The sequence below is a fragment of the Peromyscus eremicus genome, chromosome 8b, assembly GCF_949786415.1.
Source record: "Peromyscus eremicus chromosome 8b, PerEre_H2_v1, whole genome shotgun sequence".
In the NCBI taxonomy this organism is placed as follows: Eukaryota; Metazoa; Chordata; class Mammalia; order Rodentia; family Cricetidae; genus Peromyscus; species Peromyscus eremicus.
Window position 1 is genome coordinate 30,326,351 of NC_081424.1, and position 20,259 is coordinate 30,346,609.

At 42.0% G+C, this 20,259-nt stretch overlaps 1 protein-coding gene across 3 annotated transcripts in view; it reads right to left on the reverse strand.

The window, feature by feature from the left end:
• The window catches only part of Samd3 (sterile alpha motif domain containing 3), a 46,469-nt gene extending 27,485 nt beyond the window's left edge, over positions 1 to 18,984 (reverse strand). For 2 of the 3 annotated variants that reach the window (XM_059273007.1, XM_059273008.1), the window contains exons 1-5: positions 18,874 to 18,984; positions 18,067 to 18,256; positions 14,805 to 14,909; positions 2,724 to 2,909; positions 1,910 to 1,994 (exon numbers count right to left, since the gene is read on the reverse strand). In XM_059273007.1, the coding sequence (XP_059128990.1) occupies positions 1,910 to 1,994; positions 2,724 to 2,909; positions 14,805 to 14,909; positions 18,067 to 18,256; positions 18,874 to 18,952 (645 nt within the window). In that variant the 5' untranslated portion in view covers positions 18,953 to 18,984. The remainder of the gene's footprint in view (positions 1 to 1,909; positions 1,995 to 2,723; positions 2,910 to 14,804; positions 14,910 to 18,066; positions 18,257 to 18,873) is intronic. The other variant, XM_059273009.1, reaches the window with a different exon arrangement.
• Positions 18,985 to 20,259: the final 1,275 nt, after the last annotated feature.

A 20,259-nucleotide genomic window follows, 5' to 3' on the forward strand; every position in this document is an offset into this window, starting at 1 on the left:
ATACTAAGCCCTTACCTGAAGATGGGAAGACGACAGAGAGAAAGGGAAAAGGAAGGGGAAGGAAGAAAAGTAAAAAAAGAGAAGGATAGAGGTGGGAGGGACAGAGGGAAAATTCCTTCCCTGAATGTAGCTGAGAAGATGAGATACAGAAGCACATCTATCATCTTAGCTGTGTTTACCAAAGTGGATTCATATAGAGATAGATACTACAGTGTATTCATATAAAGACAGATACCAAAGTGGATTCATGTAAAGATAGATACCAAAGTGGATTCCTATAAAGACAGATACGGGAGTAGCAGCATATCTTCAGGTACACATACCTATAGTTTCTCACCACTGTTTCTTAAATCATACTTTTCCTGTCAAGAATGTTCAACTTTTTGTTAGAATTTTAAAGTATTTCTTAAGTTTATCATTCAGTAATGCTAAACATGTTACCACTGTTACAATGAAGACATAAGATGTTCTTCTTGTTTCATGTGAAACAGCATCTCATGTAGCCCAGACTAGCTTTCAAGCTCCTGGTCCTCCTGCCCCCATCTGCCTAATGGTAAGGCCTCAGTTGGTATGCCAGTTCCTAAGCATGCTTGAGCACTGGTTCTCAACCCTTGATATCCATCACAGCCTTTGGAATCTTTTGAAAGCCTTGGTGGCAGAATCTGTCCTCACATCATTTAAATCCGAATCTCTGGTGTTTCTGGAGGACAAACACCATGAAACTGTTTCTTAGAGCATCCTTAGAGTCCACCTAATCCAGACAGCAGAGATGTGAGAGGGTGGATGAGGTAGGGGGACAAGACCTCAAAGCCAGACGACTTCCCCTTTGATTAGATCAGAAAGCAAGAAACACTCCGTCAACTACAGCTCTGATGAAGCCATGTCCTCCTTCCTGGGTATTCACAGGAGCTATGAGTTACACAGGAGCTCCTGGATGGTGTTAGGAGAGGGACAGAAAGATGGTGACTTCCAGCTGAAGACAAAGATACATGGGACAGAGACAGAGATGAATCACAGAGGGAGTGGGAGAGAGAGAGAGAGAGAGAGAGAGAGAGAGAGAGAGAGAGAGAGAGAGAGAGAGAGAGAGAGAGAATATGAACACCAAACTTGCCAATATGGACAGGGGAAAGACCACAATGCTTCAACACTACAAAAAGAACTATAGGCAACTAAGATTGGGAAAAATAGTCTTCCCTAGGAAAGAATACACCATTTCATTATCCAATACCAAATGGTAAGCCCTAAAAACATACACAGCAGACTAAGCAGGGTATATTTAGAATTTTATATATATATATATATATATATATATATATATATATATATATATATATATATATATATGAATGTAACAATAAAAAGGTTATGAATTTGAAAGAGTGAGGAGGGTATATGAAAATGATTGGAGAAAAGGAAAGGAAAAGTGTGGAATGTTCCTTTACACTGTGTGAATATATGTCTCTGTAATTGGTTTAATAAAGAAGCTGATTGGCCAACAGCTGGACAGGATAAAGTTAGGCAGGAGAGCCCAAACTGAGAATGATAGGAAGAAGGGTGGAGTCTGAGGAATCTCAAGCAGACACAGAAAGAAGCAACATGGGCATACTGTGCTGAGAAAAGATACCAAGCCACGTGGCAAGGCATAGATAAGAAATATGGGTTAATTTCAAATGTAAGAGTTAGTTAGTAACTTAATTAATATTAAGCCTCTGAGTGGTTACTAGCTTGAGGGACAGAAACTTCTGCCAACAGAAAGGGATAAATGGTGTAATTATATTATACTCTCAAAGTAAAAGAAAAAAAATTAAGAAAATGAAAAAAAAAATACCAGAGCCAGAGTGGAAAATGCAAAGCTCTTATTTCAAATGGACTAAGTTGGACAGGGTGGTGGGGCCACGCAGTCACTTACAAAGCCACAGCCGTCCTCATCCAGGAAAGGGTGGGCCTGCAGCAGAGCATTGACCACATCGTTGTACTGCTGGGTGGTGGGGTACCTGTTCACAACAGATAAGATGGAGTTCATGTCTAGCAGCCCCCAATTCAGGTGAGTGTAAAGAACACAGGTTTCTTCTAAACTTTCTCTTGTTGTGGTGTCTGTCTCTCTCTGTGCGCATGAGTGCGTGCATGCGTGCGTGTTTAGGTATGGAGAAATCTTTAGGTGTGGAGGCCTGAAGTTAACCTTGCTCCCCTGCACAGGTGACCTTGTTTGCTGAGACAGGGTCCCTCATGGCAAACTGAGCCCACTAATTGTTTAGACAAGCCTGGCTGGCCCATCAAGTACCAGGTACCTATCTGTCTATTACCCGACCCTCCCTGTGCAGAGCTATAATCACAAGTATGTGCTGTCATGCCTAGATTTGTTTGTTTGTTTGTTTGTTTTGTTTTTCAAGACAGGATTTCCCTGTGTAGCTTTGCGCCTTTCCTGGAACTCACTTGGTAGCCCAGGCTGGCCTCGAACTCACAGAGATCTGCCTGGCTCTGCCTCCAGAGTGCTGGGATTAAAGGCGTGCGCCACCACCGCCCAGCATGCCTAGATTTTTATATGGGTGTTGGGGGCTATGCAGCAAGCACTGAATCAACTTAGACAATAACCACAGCCCCTGTTCTAAATCTGCATGTTAAATTTTTATTCACTGTGTCATCCATAAACCATGGAGACTTGGTTCTCAACAAATTCTACTCTCCTTTGAGCACAGATCACGTCCTCACTGTTAACTACTCACAGCGAGCCTTCCAGGTACTTTGTCATATCTGCCTGGAGAAACTCGATGATCCTTATCCTCATGCTGTGATCAGGGCACCTCTGCTCTGCCAGCATGCACTTGACATCATAGGGAAACTCCGGTAGGACATAGGACTTAGTCCATTGTAATGCTTTATGCCTTGCTAGAACGTGCTTTACATTTCTTCTGTGGAATAAAAAACACCAAGAGTAAAATTCTGTGTTGAATCTACGAAATAAATCAGTTCACCACACTCTGAAAACCTTGGGTATAAACCACCTCCTGGCACCTAAATATACCATATACATATAATCACATGGGTTTGAGAGTTAAGCTTGACGTTGGAAAATATTACTCCATATGTCTTGAAGGGCCAAGTTGTAATACATATCTCAAAATTGAACAAAATATTTAATAGACAGAAGTGATAAACTGCAATTCTGCCAAGTAAGCGAAGCCACACTAACTCAGCTTTAGTACCTTGTTAAGAAAACTCTCTTCATCTACTCTGTTGTTTGTGACAAAATCCAAGATGCACCTGACTTGGTCCTTGACTATTTCAGTAAGAGAAATACACTATACGCTATACATGTGGTCTCTACACTAAAATAAGATTCAATGTTCTTAGTCCAGTGTAGCTGGAGTTTTCTCCAGTCCTGCCTGGCCCACGGTCAGGACAAATCTCTCTCACTCGCCAGTCCCGCAGCCGCTCAGACCCAACCGAGTAATATAAGTCTCTGTGTGTTTACTTGGTTGGGTCTGAGCGGCTGCGGGACTGGCGGGTGAGAGAGATTTGTCCTGACCGTGGGCCAGGCAGGACTGGAGAAAACTCCAGCTACAGTCCAGTGCCAAGATTCTTGAGTCTATGGAAGGTGACAGGAAAGAAGAACTTTAAAGTCAATCATCTGCTGCCTAAGGCTGCAGACAGTCCAGTGGATTGTGTCGATGACTGGACAAACTTCTTCTAAACATAAAATTACCAAAATTAACTGCCTGTACATTTGAAATTGGTGGAGTATCTGCCATGTAAGTTAAGCATTGATAAGATTTATAAAATTGATAAGATTATAAAATTGAGCTTCAGAAGCACACTAAAACCTTGAATCAGAGGCCAGTCCTTATGTATACACAAAGAAGCCTTCAAAGTAACTCTTAGAAACCACCGTTAATCAATGGCAGTAGGCAGCTGTCAAGCTAGTTCACTCACAGGCTTGAGTAGGATGGGAGGCAAGAGACAGTGGCCAGCCAAGTACAAGTCAACAGAGAGGTTTCTTTTTTTTTTTTTTTTTTGGTTTTTCGAGACAGGGTTTCTCTGTGTAGCTTTGCGCCTTTCCTGGAACTCACTTGGTAGCCCAGGCTGGCCTCGAACTCACAGAGATCCGCCTGGCTCTGCCTCCCGAGTGCTGGGATTAAAGGCGTGCGCCACCACCGCCCGGCAACAACAGAGAGGTTTCTTAAACTAGTCTAGGGAAGTTAATTCTCTGAGCACAGTTGAGGTTAGTTGTTCAAGTAAAATTCAGGTGCATTTTCAAAAGCCAGGCTTCCCTTAGCATTGTAAGCCATCCTTGATCAGAATGCATGTGCTGTCGTGGAAGGTGGGGACTTGGGAAGCAGAGGGCATTCTTTATCTCTTTTTATGGTAAGCTTCCTCACATATTTCCCCTTTGGCACTCACTGTAGCCATGGTGAAAAAATGTGGTGGCAATAGACACACCAATAATTTCATACTGTACTTAATACAGCAACAGGCAACCTTCAACTTCTCACTTCTAGGTCAGGGCTCTTTGACAAGCCTACTACCACAAATGCAGCTCTGTTTTCACTCCTGGATATAAAATAAACCTCCAAGCCACTTAAAATATGTTAATGGGAACCCCAGTCTGAGAACATACTGCTTGCTAACTGTTCAGTAATAAGAATAAAAATATATATTCATAATAAAATTTATAATAAAGCGAGCAATTTGACAAATGACAGTATCATTATAACAGTTTCAAAATTATTTCAGATACTGATGAATGATAATTATATATATTGATGAGATTAAAGTGATACTGTGGTATAACTATCATATATTTATACAATATAGAATTATTGAGTCAAGCAGATTAACCTATCCATCATTACCAATTCTCATCAGTAATATCACCTGCCCAACTGAAACATTATATTTTTAAATTGTGCACTAATTTTTTTAAAGGATGAGGTGGGAGTTCTCATAAAAGGCTCATTGATTTTCTAACTTTGTCTAAGTGTAATAAGAATGAAAAATCATTCAGCTCTTTCCAAGAGCAGTCTAACTGTAGTTTAATGGGGTTCACATAGGGTAATAATGCTATTTCTGTGAGGAACAGGTCCAGTGGAGTATCAGCCTGCTAAGGAAAAGCTTACACAGAAGATGTTGTTGAGTATCTGTAGGAAGCAAAGAGACCTAGCTGTCACATGAGGGCAGGAACTTTCTTGCATAGTGCGGATACCATTGCTTAGCAAGGTTAATGCATGACATTTTTCTTAAAAGAATGAGAAAAGTGAGTGGAAAAAATTTGCATCCGACTTCCCACTGAAACTCCAAATGATGCCTCCAAGCACTCCTCATACCTTTCTTTAAATCCTTTTACCTTAATCTCTTCTCAATCACTGTTTGATCATGCTTCTGCCATCAAGTTTCCCTTCTTTTTTGATGGTTTATTCTTATTTATGTGTATGTGTGAGTATATGCCGCATGTGTGGATACCCAAGGAGGCTGTAAGAAGGTTTCATACTCTCTGGAACTGTTCACTCAACTTGTAAGTTGTGAACTGCTCAGTGGAGGTATCGGGAGCAGCAAGTGCTGTTAACTGCTGAGCCATTTCTCCATCTCCCAGAATTCTCTTTTCCATGCTCTAACCCATATTGCCAACAATTTTACTCTGTTTACCTCCCATTCAACACATCTGAAATAGTTTATCATCTTTAAAAAAAAGATACTAGATTGTTGTTGGTTTTGTTTTTTTTTTTTTTTTGCTCAACTCTTTTGTTCTTTTGGGGTGCCCACCACTTAGCTCCCAAATAAATTACATGGAGTCTTATTCTTACTTATAAATGCCCAGCTTTAGCTTGGCTTGTTTCTAGCCAGCTTTTCTTAAATTTCCCATCTACCTTTTGCCTCTGGGCTTTTATCTTTCTTTATTTTTGTGTACTTTTCTTCTTACTGTGTTGCTTGCTGTATAGCTAGGTGGCTGGCCCCTAGAGCCTTCCTTTCTTTCTTGCTCCTTGATCGCCTCTTCTCAGATTTATCCTCCTTTTTTATTCTCTCTGCCTACCAGCCCCACCATCCTTTCTCCTGCCTAGCTACTGGCCATTCAGCTCTTTGTTAAACCAATCAGGTGGTTTAGACAGGCAAAGTAACACAGCTTCGAAGAGTTAAACAAATGCAACATAAAAGAATGTGACACACCTTTGCATCATTAAGCAAATGTTCCACAGTATAAACAAATGTAGCACATCTTAAAATAATATTCTACAACACTAGATTCTCATTCGTGTCTCCCTCCTCCCCAGATTCCATATTGAACCTCTAACTTGTATATGATATGACTGTGTTTGGAGACAGGCTCTATGCAAGTAACTTGAGCTAGATGAGGTAAAGGAGGTTGACTGAGACGTAGCATCCTTTTATGAAGAGACGCCAGAAGTGCACCTTCTTTTTAGGGTCATGTGAGGGTGTAGAGACTGTTAGTCAAAGTGACTGTTGCTGTGATGAAACTCTGTGACCAAAGCAACCTGGGGAGGAAAGGGTGTATTTGGCTTACATACCCAGAATCAGGCAAGGTCCACTGAGGGAAGCCAGGGCAGGAACTCAAACCAGACAGGAACCTGGAGACAGGAGCTGATACAGAGGCTATGGATGAGTGCTGCTTGCTGGCTTACTCCTCATGGCTTGCTCAGCCTGCTTTCTTATAGAACCCAGAACCACCAGCCCAGGGGTGGCTCCACCAAAAATGGGCTGGGCCTTCCCACATCCATCACCAATTAAGAAAATAATCTACAGACTTGTTTGCTAATAGTCTGAGCTGCTGGAGGCATTTTCTCGATTGAGGTTCCCTCCTCTCAGATGATTATAGCTTGTGTCAAGTTGACATAGAACTAGTGAGGACAGGGGCCGGCCATCTGCAGTACAGGAAGTAGGCTCTTATCAGAGAATGAACTGGTCACCATTGTGACCTTAAACTTGAGACTCTCAAATCAGAATGTAAATTTGTACTGTGAAAGCTACTCAGCCTGTGATAATCGTGGCTAACACAGAGTCCGGTTTCCTGGTGGCTTTTACCATGTATCTTCCGCTTAGTAAGTCAAGCCTTGACATCTTTCATCTTCGTTCCTCACCCTCGGGTGTCAGGAAAACTTCCTACATTGTATCTCTTGTATCGTCTACGTCTCCCGATGATTTATGCTCCCACATTAATCTGGGCTTTGACCATACAACTTCGAGTGTCTTATTAGCAGAGTTCTGCTTTTACAACAGCAAGCTATGAGACTTACAAAAAGTCTGGAACACGCTGCCCCAGTGTAAGCAGCTTAACCCCTGACTCCCTCTCCTCAGGTGGTGGGTATTCATCTCTACTCCTGTAGCCCTACTGTGCACTTCCTCGGCTGAAATACCGACGCTGCCTGCTCCTGCACCTCATGTGGGGTTGCAACTATTCTCGCCTATCTTGGTCTCTGTATTGTGTAACAGAACTCCTTATAAATCAGGACTTTTAAACTTATCCTTTTTTTTTTTTTTCTTTTTTTTCTAGGTTCACAGGAAACATCACACTGAGAGTTGAGGAAGTCCTTGCCACTAAAGCACAGGGCCTGGGTTTGTTGTAACAAGAGCCTGAGAGGTTGTAACAAGAGCCTGAAAAGTAAGAATTGTGGCTTTTGTGACCTCCCAGCTCATCTCACAGGGACTCAGAGCTAAATCTCTTTCTTTGTGTGTGTGTGTGTGTGTGTGTGTGTGTGTGTGTGTGTGTGTGAGAGAGAGAGAGAGAGAGAGAGAGAGAGAGAGAAAGAGAGAGAGAGAGTATGTGAGAGTGTGTGTGAGTGTGTGTGTGTGTGTATGTGTGTGTGTGTGTGTGTGTGTATGTGTGTGTGTTTTCTGGCTATTGTCCCATTCTTTCTATAAACTTTGCTGTAGGAAAGAAAGAGACAGAGAGAAGCCTTTTCATTATTGGCTCAAAGGTAAGAATGTTAGTAAGTCCGTTTTATGTATTTTACATCATTTTCCCTCTGTGCAGGTGAGCTGCCAGGTGCCGAGGCAGGCCTTTGTGACCAGGGGCTGCAGTAACTTTCTGTCCTTGTTGTGTGGAACGGATTGTGATAACAATGTTCTGAGAAGATTTAGGAATGTGCAAAGAAGAGGGATGTTAAATATAAAGTACTGTAAAAGCTGGGCATCATGGTGCAAGCCTGTAAAGCCAGTACCTGGGAGACAAAGGCAGAAAGTTCACGGGGATGTTCTACTGCATAGCAAGTTTGAGGCCAGCCTGGGCTACAAAAGGCCCTATCTCAAACAAAGCAAAGCAAAGCAAAACAAACTAAAAACCTTCCATTCAAGATAGAAAGTCTTTAATTCTATAAACTTGTAACTGAGTACACAAAATTCATATCTTTCAAAAAGCAGATTTCCACTATGTAGTATGAATTCTAATTGGTCTTAATAAAAACCAAGTCAGATATCAGGGTGAGAGCTGAAAGATCAGAGAAACAGAGCAGCCAGCCACTAAAGCTCGTACCTCTACCAAATCCTCCACCTGAAAGAACCTCAGTTCCTGTCTCCTCCTGCCTTATATTCCTCTCTCTGCCCAGTCATATCACTCACTTCCTGTCTCCATCTCCCTGGTGCTGGGATCAAAGGCATGAGATCCCAAGTGCTAGGACTAAAGGTGTGTGCCACCACTGCCTGGCCTCTATGGCTAACTAGTGGCTTAGCTCTGCACTCTGGTCTTCAGGCAAGCTTTATTTATCAGATCACAAACAAAATATCACCACACCATTCATTGTATTAGAACAGTCCACACATGGCAAGGGAACTATTGACTAGTAAGGCACCAGGATGTCAATGACAAGAACCCACCACCAGAGGCAGTATTCCTACTGTCAAAAACAGAAAGTGAGCCGCACCTCATGCTTCCAGGGACTGAACTAAATGACTGGGTCCCCCAAGCTGCCATGATGTGACATTGCATTTCATCTAGTTCTCTTCACCTTTGAACTGGAGTTCTCTGGAAAGTCCTCACACCTGTTGAAAAGCCCCAGGACTGGTTGGCTGACTAGAATCATGATTGTGGGGAGAGATGGGATATTGCAGACCAGAAGCCAAACTCCCCCAGGGGAGCAGTCTCCTCCATAGTCACTTCCTACACACTTCTCTATCCGACCTAACATCTTTGTGACCATTAAGTAAAACCTTTGGAATGTATTATTAAACTTACCAAGATCACCGGCTTCCAGCAGCCCTAAAGCCAAGACTGTTAAAGTACCCCAAACCTCTAGAAGAGATTACCTTGCTCTGCTGTAGCCCGCCTATCTGATGCCTTCCTTTGTTCCGTTACTCTAAAAGTTTTCATAGATTATTTCGCAGTGGGCATGTCACTCAGAGTAACCTGAATCTGTGCTTCTGGCCATAGTTACTCATCTTTGGTTGAGAATTAACCTATTATTCATCTATGTACCATTTTATTTCTTCTTATTTTTGAGATGGAGTTGGAGCAGGGTCTCTCTCTGTGTAGCTCAGGTCAGCCTGTAACTCACCACACAGCCCAGCAGGATATGATGAGCACGGTGAAGCTTACGTTGCCTCCTGTTGCGTCTTCAGTGCTTCCAACAGTACCTGGTGTGCAACAAGTGCTCAGGGGACATTGGCATATTGGAGGAATGAACGATGATTTAAGCCTGACTTAGGTCGGCAGTCTTTAGATAAGTGTTTCCTACTTTATGAAACTAGCAGATGTTTCACAAAGAATTGTAGGTAAGTTCATCTTTTACCTGTAGGATTCCTCATAGTCTCTACTATATGATTGTACACTGGGACTTTCTCAAGGACCAGGACTAGTCTGTCATATGTCTCCAACACAGACCTTCGGGTAGGAGAGCCTGTGGATCCACTGAGAGCCTGCTCTTCCACTGACCTGGGATTCAGTAGCTAACTATGGCAGTGTATCACCTGTGTGCTCTCTGATGCCCTTGCAATGGTAACGAAGTCTGTCTGTGAGGTCTGGAAGCTTCTCTCTAACTCTCATTGTACACACAGACCTATTCTTATAGGTCTTTGTCCTGTTTTCTACTACAACTCTCAACCCATGGCCCAGATCTTCTAGGACAGGGTGTTCCCTCTTCTGTCCTAGAGCCTGAGTCCTGGGAGGGGACTGCTGCCCCAAACATCCTGGTATAAGCCTTGATCTTTAACCTGGGATGACCTGTGAGAACTGAGACCAAATCTTTTGAATCTCACTGGACCCCCATGCTTGCTATAGCACAAACAATAGTTAAAATTTATGTATGCCAACTGTGTGCCAGGTCCTAAGAACTTTTCATATATTAACTCACCATTCTATTCATTTACAGATGAGAAATAAGCCCCACTTAGGCTGGAGAACTTGTTACTTAGTTGGCAAATGACAAAGAGAGGCTCCAAAGCTAAGCTCTTAACTATTTGCTTGTCCCTGGTCCCCAGCCTTACTAACTCTGCTGTCTCAGGGTTGACATGCTCATCTAACGCTTACATTTACCCCTTTCTCAACTCATCTGCCTTGTGAGCTGTGTGTGAACCAGTAGCTATGGTAGAGGGTCTCAAGACCTCCCATCTAATCACAAGGTTCTTCTGCAAGACTCTTTCATTTTCTTTTTTTAAAAAAAGATTTATTTATTATGTGTGGTGTTCTGCCTGCATGTTTGCCTACCAGCCATTAGAGGGCACCAGATTTCATTACGGATGGTTGTGAACCACCATGTGGTTGCTGGGAATTGAACTCAGGACCCCTGGAAGAGCAGCCAGTGCCCTTAACCTCTGAGCCATCTCTCTAGCCTGGTTCTTTCATTTTCTAATGTGGTCATACAGATTTGACTCAACTATGAAGAAACCATAGAAAATGCATAAAATACTTGTTCCCTTACATAGTGAATATTTATTGACACAACAAAGGTATGATTAGTCTCTGATAATCACTTCCCATGGCTCTCTGCCAACAGAACAGAGGACAGAAGCATATAGGAACTGGGAATGCTAATCACAAGGCTGGGTCCTAGTGATAAAGTGTTCCATTAGCATGTGTGAGCCCCTGATTTTATTCACCAGCATTGCTGAGAAGACTCATTGCATATCTGGGCTGCCAGGCTTCATTACGCCTTCCCTTTATTATAGTCTGGGATAGAGTACGTATACAGCTATGTTGCTGTCTCTTATCTGAAATACCGATGTGAAAATGCAACTAAAATATCAGAAATGTTGAGGATCCATTGATATTTGCTTCACAGAGCAGAGGCAGGAAAAGCTACACCATCTCACAGCAGCAGCCAGACCACGAGAAAAGTCATTAACGTAATTCTTAAATATTCATGAAACCATGACTAACTTGTAATTATGCTCCAAGGCAGGAGCAAAGCATGGCACATGTACTTAAAGTTCAAGTCAAGAGTCTTTAAAGTAACAAGTAGGAAACCTTGGTTTATCTGATTTCTTGCCTTATTGGGCACTAAAAGAGAAATGAACAGTTTTTTAGTATATAGATTAAAAAAGAAAAGAAAGAATTCCACTGCAAAAGAAGCCCCTAACATGTCCCCAGCACATGATGATGTCACCTATTGATCCAGGGAAGTATTTAAACCATTCAGTAACAATCACAGAATCACCTGTCACCCAAGACAAGTTCGCTGCTCCAGAGTGTCATGGTGTTTCATCCCCTGGGACGCACATCTTATTTTGACTGCAACCAAAGACTTTTCCAGAGACTGAGCACAACCAAAGTCAGGTAAGTGTGCAGCCTCAGGAGACCTGCTTTTTCCTTTTTACCTGCAAATATCTGCATGAAAAGTTGAAGCCCCTGTCAGGAAACACAGGAGAAAATATCCCAAATAACTGCAACTGCCTCCATGTGACCTGGTGACAAGTGTCAGGTGCTTCGGTATGTCTCCCACCAAGTCCCCGTGGGTATCAGGTGGTGTTTCCATTCCAAGTAGTTACAGAAACAGTTTGGAGGAGGCAAGTGGAAAGGAACGAACGGAGTCCCAAAACCAGCGCTTGCTCCGTCGCCCATTCCCACCTCTTAAAAGCAGTTGGCATCATGAAAATCTAGTGGGCAATACCTTCAAATGTATTGCCTGCTATGAGCAAATGGGAAATAAGTCCCGAAGCTGTGTTTGTAAGATCACCACATTTGGTATCGATTGCCTCCAAGGGTCTAAAAAGAAATTGCTGCTACTCAAACATCTATCCTGTCTCCCCAAAGCATATTGTCATTCCTTGGTTCAGTTTTGAAAGTCTGATTGGATTTTAAGGTGCCGGAGGCTGAGATAAATTCAGTCTATAAAATGAAAGGATGTGGTCATTGCCTCTGAGGTGTTTATCATCTGAAGAGGGAATAGGCCTTAATAAACCAAGGTTATTGTCCACTTTTGTAAGCAGAACAAGAGTTACTAAGAAGGTAGCGTTTATAGAAGGGCTGAACCTGGATGGTCTGGATGTCACTGGAGGCCGGCTAAACAGTTTGAAAGGATGGGTAGGTGTTAGGCAGGCAGGTAGGCGAGGGGACCACACAGCCTAACAAGAAAGACACACGGGAGGCCCTTGACACATAACTATCAAGTGGATAGAACGGCAGAGGGTAGAAGAAAAAGGCTGAAGATGCCTTCAATTACTTTAGTTCACACGGCTGGATGGGGCTGTCACTGTCTGAGATAAAACATGAATGAGGCGATGTTTTTTCTCTGTCCTACTCCAGTCTACGGGACCAGTGTGGTCTTACCTTGTCTCACAGAGCCGATTGCCTAGAAGAAGGCCATCGACCACGCAGGGCTAAGTGAGTTTCCCTTCCCCTGATACATGAATGAAGCAATCACGAAGGACTGGGTCAGTTGGCGCTGGAGATCTGAACTATCATCAGAGAGAATTTCTGTGGAGTTGGTGCTGGGTGAAGCAGTATGGAGGGAGCAGAACATCCATAATTAGCAGAATAATACATCCTTCTAAGGAAAAGCAAAGAAAGGAGGCAGGCAAGGAAGCAGAAAAGAAGGAAGGAGTCCAGAACCAGGCCCTCGAAGCCAGGGGAACTTGAGGATTCTGCCCCAGATGTTGTGAGTTCTTTTTCTTACAATAAACATATTTTGTCTTTAGTTTTCATGGATTTTTGTTTCTTACACTCACATGTACTTGAAGGTAGGAGAGAGTGATGAATATACATACATACACATATATGTGAGTCAAATATATATATATATATATATATATATATATATATATATATATATATATAAAATTTGAGGCTCTTTTCTAGATGGATGGATAATAGGTAATCTAATATACAAGCCCACAGCTTTGAAGATATTTTGAGGTGGTGTTTATGGACATATATGTTCTGGTTTCTAAGCCTTTCCATTTCTCTCAACTTCCAAAGCAGTCTTGTTTTGATTTCTTCCACTTGGTAGGTGTGATGAAGAATGATAAATACGAGGATCGTTATTCCTGTTTTACAACAGAGGATGGAGACAGTGGTAAGAAGGTAGAGCCCACTGGCACTCATCCTCATCCCCGTATCTCTCCTCACACTTCTAGAGCAGCAGCAGCATCACTAGCAGCTTTACACAGAGCATCCAGGAAATCACGGCGAAGGAAAACCTTAGGAATCAAACGGCACCCTGAGCAGAAAGTTGGGGATCTGCATTTTCTGAACCGTCCTTTGAACCAAGAACACCCAAGGAGCTAATTTTCTGCCTAGTATCTCTCTTTCATCTTCCCATGCTATAGTATACCCAGACTATTGTTCTATTTTGAGACAGGGTTTCACTAAGTTGCCCAGGGTGACCTTGAATCTGTGATTCTTCCTGCATCAGCCTCCCAGGTAGCTGCTTATTTAATACAAGCCTGGGCCACCAAGACAGCTCTCCCTTCCATCTTTTAGTTCATCATCCCCCAAAGGAATCATGGAATAAAGGCAGCTGGACTGTAAGACAGAATCTATCGGGAAACTACCTAGAAATCCTTTGACTTCTCCAACTCTCAGTTTTATTTATGTATAAAAAGAGAAAGCAATATGGATGGTGCCAGAGGTTGTACACACACACACACACACACACACACACACACACACACACACACGCGCACGCGCACGCGCACGCGCACGCGCACGCACGCATGCACGCACAAAGGACCATAGTCCTGGTTGGTTGTTGTGGATATTTCCTTTACACCTGGAAAATGTTTCACTCTACAGGGATTCTTACCATGCAGGTTGGATGCACAGATCATCTGAAATGTTTCACTCTGCAGGGACTCCTTACCATACACAGTGGATGCGTGGACCACCTGGGCTAGGTGGCTGTAAGAGGCTAAAGGAGGATGCTGAGACACCTCTTATCTGCTACCCCTCATCAGTTTTGTCTGAGCACTGGATTTCTACATGTGAGTCTCTAGGTCCGTAGTTTATTTCCTTTGCTACAATGGAACCCAGACACTGAAATATCACTAGGAAATTTAACTGCTTATGAGAACAGTGCCTCCTTCTAGAATAGTCAAGTTAAAGCAGCCTCCAAAATCCAATGCAAAACCAAAGATTTTTACTCAATTCAAGTTCTACGGGACATTATCTGCAAATTACCCTGGATAGAGTATAATGGACAACATACTTTTCCCCACCTAAGAATAAACACTTGAAAGAAATGTATAGCATCATCAAAACTCTTTTGTCAATTCAGCCTTGATATTTTACCCAGTATCTTTGTCACTTGATAAAAGCTCACCTTCTAGGACAATGAAAAAGCTGTAAATTATAGTGTATTTAAACACATGAAATTTCATAAACAAAGACAAACACCATTTGACTTGAAAATATAAAGTCGATGTCTCACCTCTGCTTCAATACTCTTTGGTCAATGAGTCCATTATCAAGGTTTTCAGCTGGATGCAAAGATGTCTGGTCTCCATAGCTGGTGAGACTGGAGTTCTCTTCATGCCTGCAGCAAAGTGGAAGAGCTGTGTGATTGCCATGGGCCGTTAAATAAAAGCAATAACCACTGATCTCAGGTTGTTTGAGGGGGAAGGCTCAGCCCATCTTCATCCTTATCTGAGCTGGTATGAGACTCATGGCTAAGAATATTGATTGCAAAGAAGACCCCATACATTATTTCACACAGTGGCTTCTCTACGGAGTGGAGTGATGCCAGTTCACTTTATTGCCTTCATCAATCTGGCGAAGGGTGTGTGTGTGTGTGTGTGTGTGTGTGTGTGTGTGTGTGTGTGTGTGTACAAAACAGAAGTCAACCTCAGGTGTCATTTCTCAGGAGCCTTCCTGCTGTTTTATTATGACTTGGGACTTGATGATTACTATAGGACCATGGGCCCCAGGTATCTGCCTTTCTCCATCTCCTCAGTGCTTGCAATTGTGTGCCACTACACCTGCCCTTTCATGTGGGTACTGTGTAGTGAGCATGTGTCTTCATGCTTACATAACAAGCCCTGTACAACTGAGCCATCTCCTCAGCTCCCAATCCGGCAGGTTTTTAAATGGCGTTGAGATAAGACTTTCCTTTAAGAAGTGATGGTAAGAGTAGTCTGTTTTTCTCAGTTAATATTCTTACAGTAAAAACAAGTACTTAACCATGTCAGATCGCGCCTCGACTCCCTATTATTTTCAAAGGAAGTTTTTTTTTTATTGTCATAGAATCTTTTCATTTTAGAACTACACTCCATTCTTCCAAGTGAGAAAACCCAGAAGCCCAGAATGAAAAGAAGCTTGCTCACGGCCACAGGCTACACAGTATACTATGTGTCAGAATTTGCACCTATCCCCTCCAATTTCCCATTCAGTGATTTTTCTACCAGATCCAATGAAAACAGTAATCAAAAAGCCACTGCAAGCTACACATTCCTGTTATCTGCGTAGTTCTGAATGGGATGTATCCTGCTCAGCTGTTTCTTTGCAAAATAGTATACTAGGCAACCAACCACTGAATGGAATATTCAAGTTAAAACCCATTTGCTCTCTCTGATCTAACTCTATTATAGATTTTTTAAGAATGAGTCAAAAGAATCATTTATTCTATATTTCATCTTACAGTTGAATAGGCTCAAACCACAAGTGGTAAAAAGTCAAATAAATGCCCAGGGTTAGATGAGTAGTAAATATAGCAGGGATCTGAAATCACATGTATTAGCTGCATAACTGGGAGGTTACTTCAAATTTCCTGTCTTTGTTAAGCATTTTCTACAAACGTTTGATTCCATGGCATATATCCATATCTGCTTATTATTGTCCTCAACTGACAACATATTCTTTAAGTACAATGTGCTTGGCAAATATAACCAACAGGCAACTTGTGATTTCACACAAGAATACTTTCACCTAAACACAAGACTACACAAATCCTTAAAGTAAGTTGGAAACTTGCTGGATAGAGCAATAACTCACATTCATAAATCTCTGGGCTACCAATATGCCCAGCCTTGGCTACAATTGAAAGTAGCAGTCATAACCTGGTTAAGAAAGTTTTATAACTAACAAAGGACTGTGTTGGTCTGGTAAGTGGAGCAAAGATTTGCCCCAAGATTATGTTGTCTCATAGTGTGAATTCAGGCAGTGAGGAGTGCGATTACTTTCTCAACATGCAGATGAAGAAACAAGATTTCCAACACGGGAGCAAAATTAATTCAAGTCAGTGGTAAAACCAGGATGGATGAAACCCCAAGCTTTTGGCAGTCCAACCAGCTCCAGTGTGTGGCAGAGCAGTCTAAGTGGATTTACAGGCTGCCGGTTTTCTTCTGAACTGTGCCCAAAGAAAGATCAAGATTCCAGTCCATGGGAAGGGACTTCCAGCTCAGAAGTTCTAGCCACCCTGAAGTGCCTGGAAATGACATTGCAATCTCTTTGAAATTCACCCCCCCCCCTTTGCTAGAGAGGATTAAAAGATTATAATGGGAACTTCACCAAAAGTCACAGACCCAAGACCATGCCGCAACCATGTATGGAAGAAATCCTTCAAATAAGTCACTTGCAACAATTTCCAGTCTGACCTCATTTATAATTATTTTTATTTTTATTTTAAAAAACAACATCTAACTCTGTAGTCCAGATCAACCACAAACTCGCAGCAATCCTTCTGCCTCAGCCTCTCAATTTATCCTGGAATTACAAATCAACCTTGTCTACTCTTCAGCCCAATGTAAGACTAGCCCTTCATGGCTACTGGTCCCACACATCTAAGTATTCTAGAAATCAAATCACTTAAGCCAAGACTCTCTAACATTATATTGCTTATTAAGAAAAAGAGAAATATTTATAATTACAGGCCTAGTTTTAGGAAAGGTAAAAAGAAAATGATACTGTCAAATATCACATCTTATTTTTTTAATGAACTGGAATTGGTCAATAGCAAATATTTAATCTTTAAAGTCTTCCTAAGTCTTAAAAAGGGAAACATTAAACCAGAGTGCCTGAAAGAATCTTGAGGCATAGATTGGTGAAAAGAACATTTTAATCGATAAATCTTATCATCATTCCTTTAGATTGAAAAGTCAGAGGTAAAAACAAACAAATAAAGCCACCCTCCAACCTTAGGACTTCTACTTTCTACATGATTTCTCCAGCATTCTGTCACAGTGTTCCATATTTTATGGCTAACTTCCAAAGAATTATGAAACTCAATTGCGGCGAAGGGGTTAGCAAATTCTATTGTGAAGGTCCTAGAGAAGAGAGTCTGAATTAGTGACCACAGAGAGGCCTAAGCAAATAAACATGCAAATGAACAAAGGGCTTGGGACAAGACAAAGGAACAGCCACAGGTCCTTGTGGCAGCCCGGTTCCAGCAGCTCATCCCCTTTCCACACTTAATATATGCATGGTTACTCTTGGCTCCACATCAGCTTGTTCGGGAAGTTCCTGCCTGCAGGATTGCCCTAAGAACTGCATGCTGTCAGTGTTTAAAGAACAGAGGAAATAAAAGCAACAAATCCTGGCACAATTCCTCATAAGAGTTAGTCAAATATTAGAAATCCTGTGCACACTGTCTAGCTGAAAATTGGCCACAGTTTTGAAAGAGCTTTAATTGTTTGCCACAAGGCAAGAGCCATGCAGACACAGGATTGAAAACCAAGCCCGTTCACGCGTATACTCACTCGGGGGCAGCTTGTGCCAGGGTCAACAGGGATGTCTCTCTGGGGCCTCCAGTGGGCTTCAGCCATTGATTGCTCTGCTTGTATTTTTTAATGAAGTCCATCAGAACAGCCTGGTGTCCAATTTTCTTTACCAGTTGCTGTATCATCCGATCATTAAGTGCCAGGAGTGCAGCTCCGCTGACTTCTTCCTCTGGGAAAAAGAAAGTTAGCTTTCATATCACTTCCCAGGAAAACATGGGCATGGAAAAATAAAGATAAAACCAGTTCTAGCAGTAAAAGGATCATCTAAGCTTGTGATGGCACTTACAACATTATCTGTCAGAGCTCTGAAAGTGCATAGTTTCAAGTTGATGTCTGCTGCTAAGAAATTACCAGAACATGGAGTCCCAATAAAAACTTTTTGTTTGCACATTAACACCCTTTCCCAGGCCAATTTTAACAGTCAAAAGAAATAGAAGGTCTTTGGGAGAAACTGTGTGTATAATACCTCCTAGTTGATATTTAATATTGGCACATCCCACACTGTATAAAACACATGTGGTTATGTAAGACAAAAGAAACATACAATGTCTGTATCAAATGTAACTCCCAAGAGTTTGCAATTGACTAGAAATAGTATTCTCGTCAGAGGGTGGTAGGTAAAACTGGAAACTGCCCCAGACTATAGGAAAGAGATGAAGTTCTTCATCCAAACGACCCCTTTCACACTACAGGCAGACACAGGGCAACATAAGCAGCTTTCACAAGAAAGGGCCCCTGAACAACTGCATGACTCAATCAAATTCACTGAAAGAATAAACAACTCACCTTGAAACCTGGGGACTAGCTCACCTAAGTTTTTCTCCACCAACCACGTGCAGACCTGATCAACTGACCACGTTTCCATTGCCGGATTCTTGTCAATAAACCTGTAGAGTGAAAGGTGAAGATAGCCTGCCTGCCTGCTTTCCTTCCTTCCTTCCTTCCTTCCTTCCTTCCTTCCTTCCTTCCTTCCTACTTTTCTCCCTGATTTCTGGTCCTTGACTTTTTTTTTAAAATTGTCAGCTCTCTACTTTGCTACACTCTTTCCAATACTTAGCTCTTAAAAAATTAATATTTTCTTTTTTTTTACAATGCACATTTAAAAGATGCTAATAAGCAAATACTTGCTTTAAAGATGGATTTTAGTCTATTGCCTAGTCTCATGTCTTCACCTTCTCCTACTTTATTTCCACAGGCATCCCTCAGTTTAACTAACAGACAGCCTGTGCGCGTACAATGGCACCCAATCCTGTACCATTAACACCCAGGTTTCTTCACAAAGAACAGAAAGGTGTGAAATCATCAGGAAGTGGTTGACATTTACCGAGGGGTGGGCAGGGGGGAAAGGAAAGAAGGATCAGATAAAAGCCTGACTGCAAGAGATGAGTAAACCAGGATGGCTTAACCCTTTCTGCTCCCAGCTAGGAAAGGGGGCTTCCCATCACCCTGGCAGCTTTGGGTTAACAGAAGTCAGTGCCAGCTTTCTCAGGGAAAGATGACTTCTAGTACCGTTCTCCCATCCTTCCAGTGTTCCTCTTGAATATTCTATTGCGTTCTCAAGTGGTACCAAACACTATTAAAGCTGGTAAAGCAGCTAGTATCATTTTTTTTAAGTTAGTTTGGCAGATTCAATATCAGGAAATAATTGAAATGTTAATGTTGTCGAAGTGAAAGAAACAAGCACAGACTTGGCAAGGTACATTTTTTAAAAAAATGGATTATAGGGATTTATTAAATATAAATTGAGGAAATACACTCACAAATACAGAATGGAGTAGACAGCTGAAGTCGTCCTCTGAGCTGACCGGGAGCAAATCCACCTGGCAGGCAGGAGCAGGGAGAAGGGGCATGTGACCCTTCTCCCTCTCCTTTTAAGAGGTCATGTACAGCGGCAGGAAGCACCGCCTTCTTCAGGCCCTATAACCCAAGGTTGGGAAGGTATATTCCTAGCTACTCACCAAATTGGCATGCCACCAACCTATCCTACCAACTTCCATGATTTTCCCATTTTCTCAAGGAAGGGCCTTTTCTGTCTTTAGAATTTAATACAAGGGACTTCTAAGGAACTGATAGAAACAAAAAACAAAAGCAAAAAAAAAATCCTAAAATATTGTAACCTTTCACCATTATTTCCAATATTGACTTTCATTCTAGATGATTTATCGTTTCGCT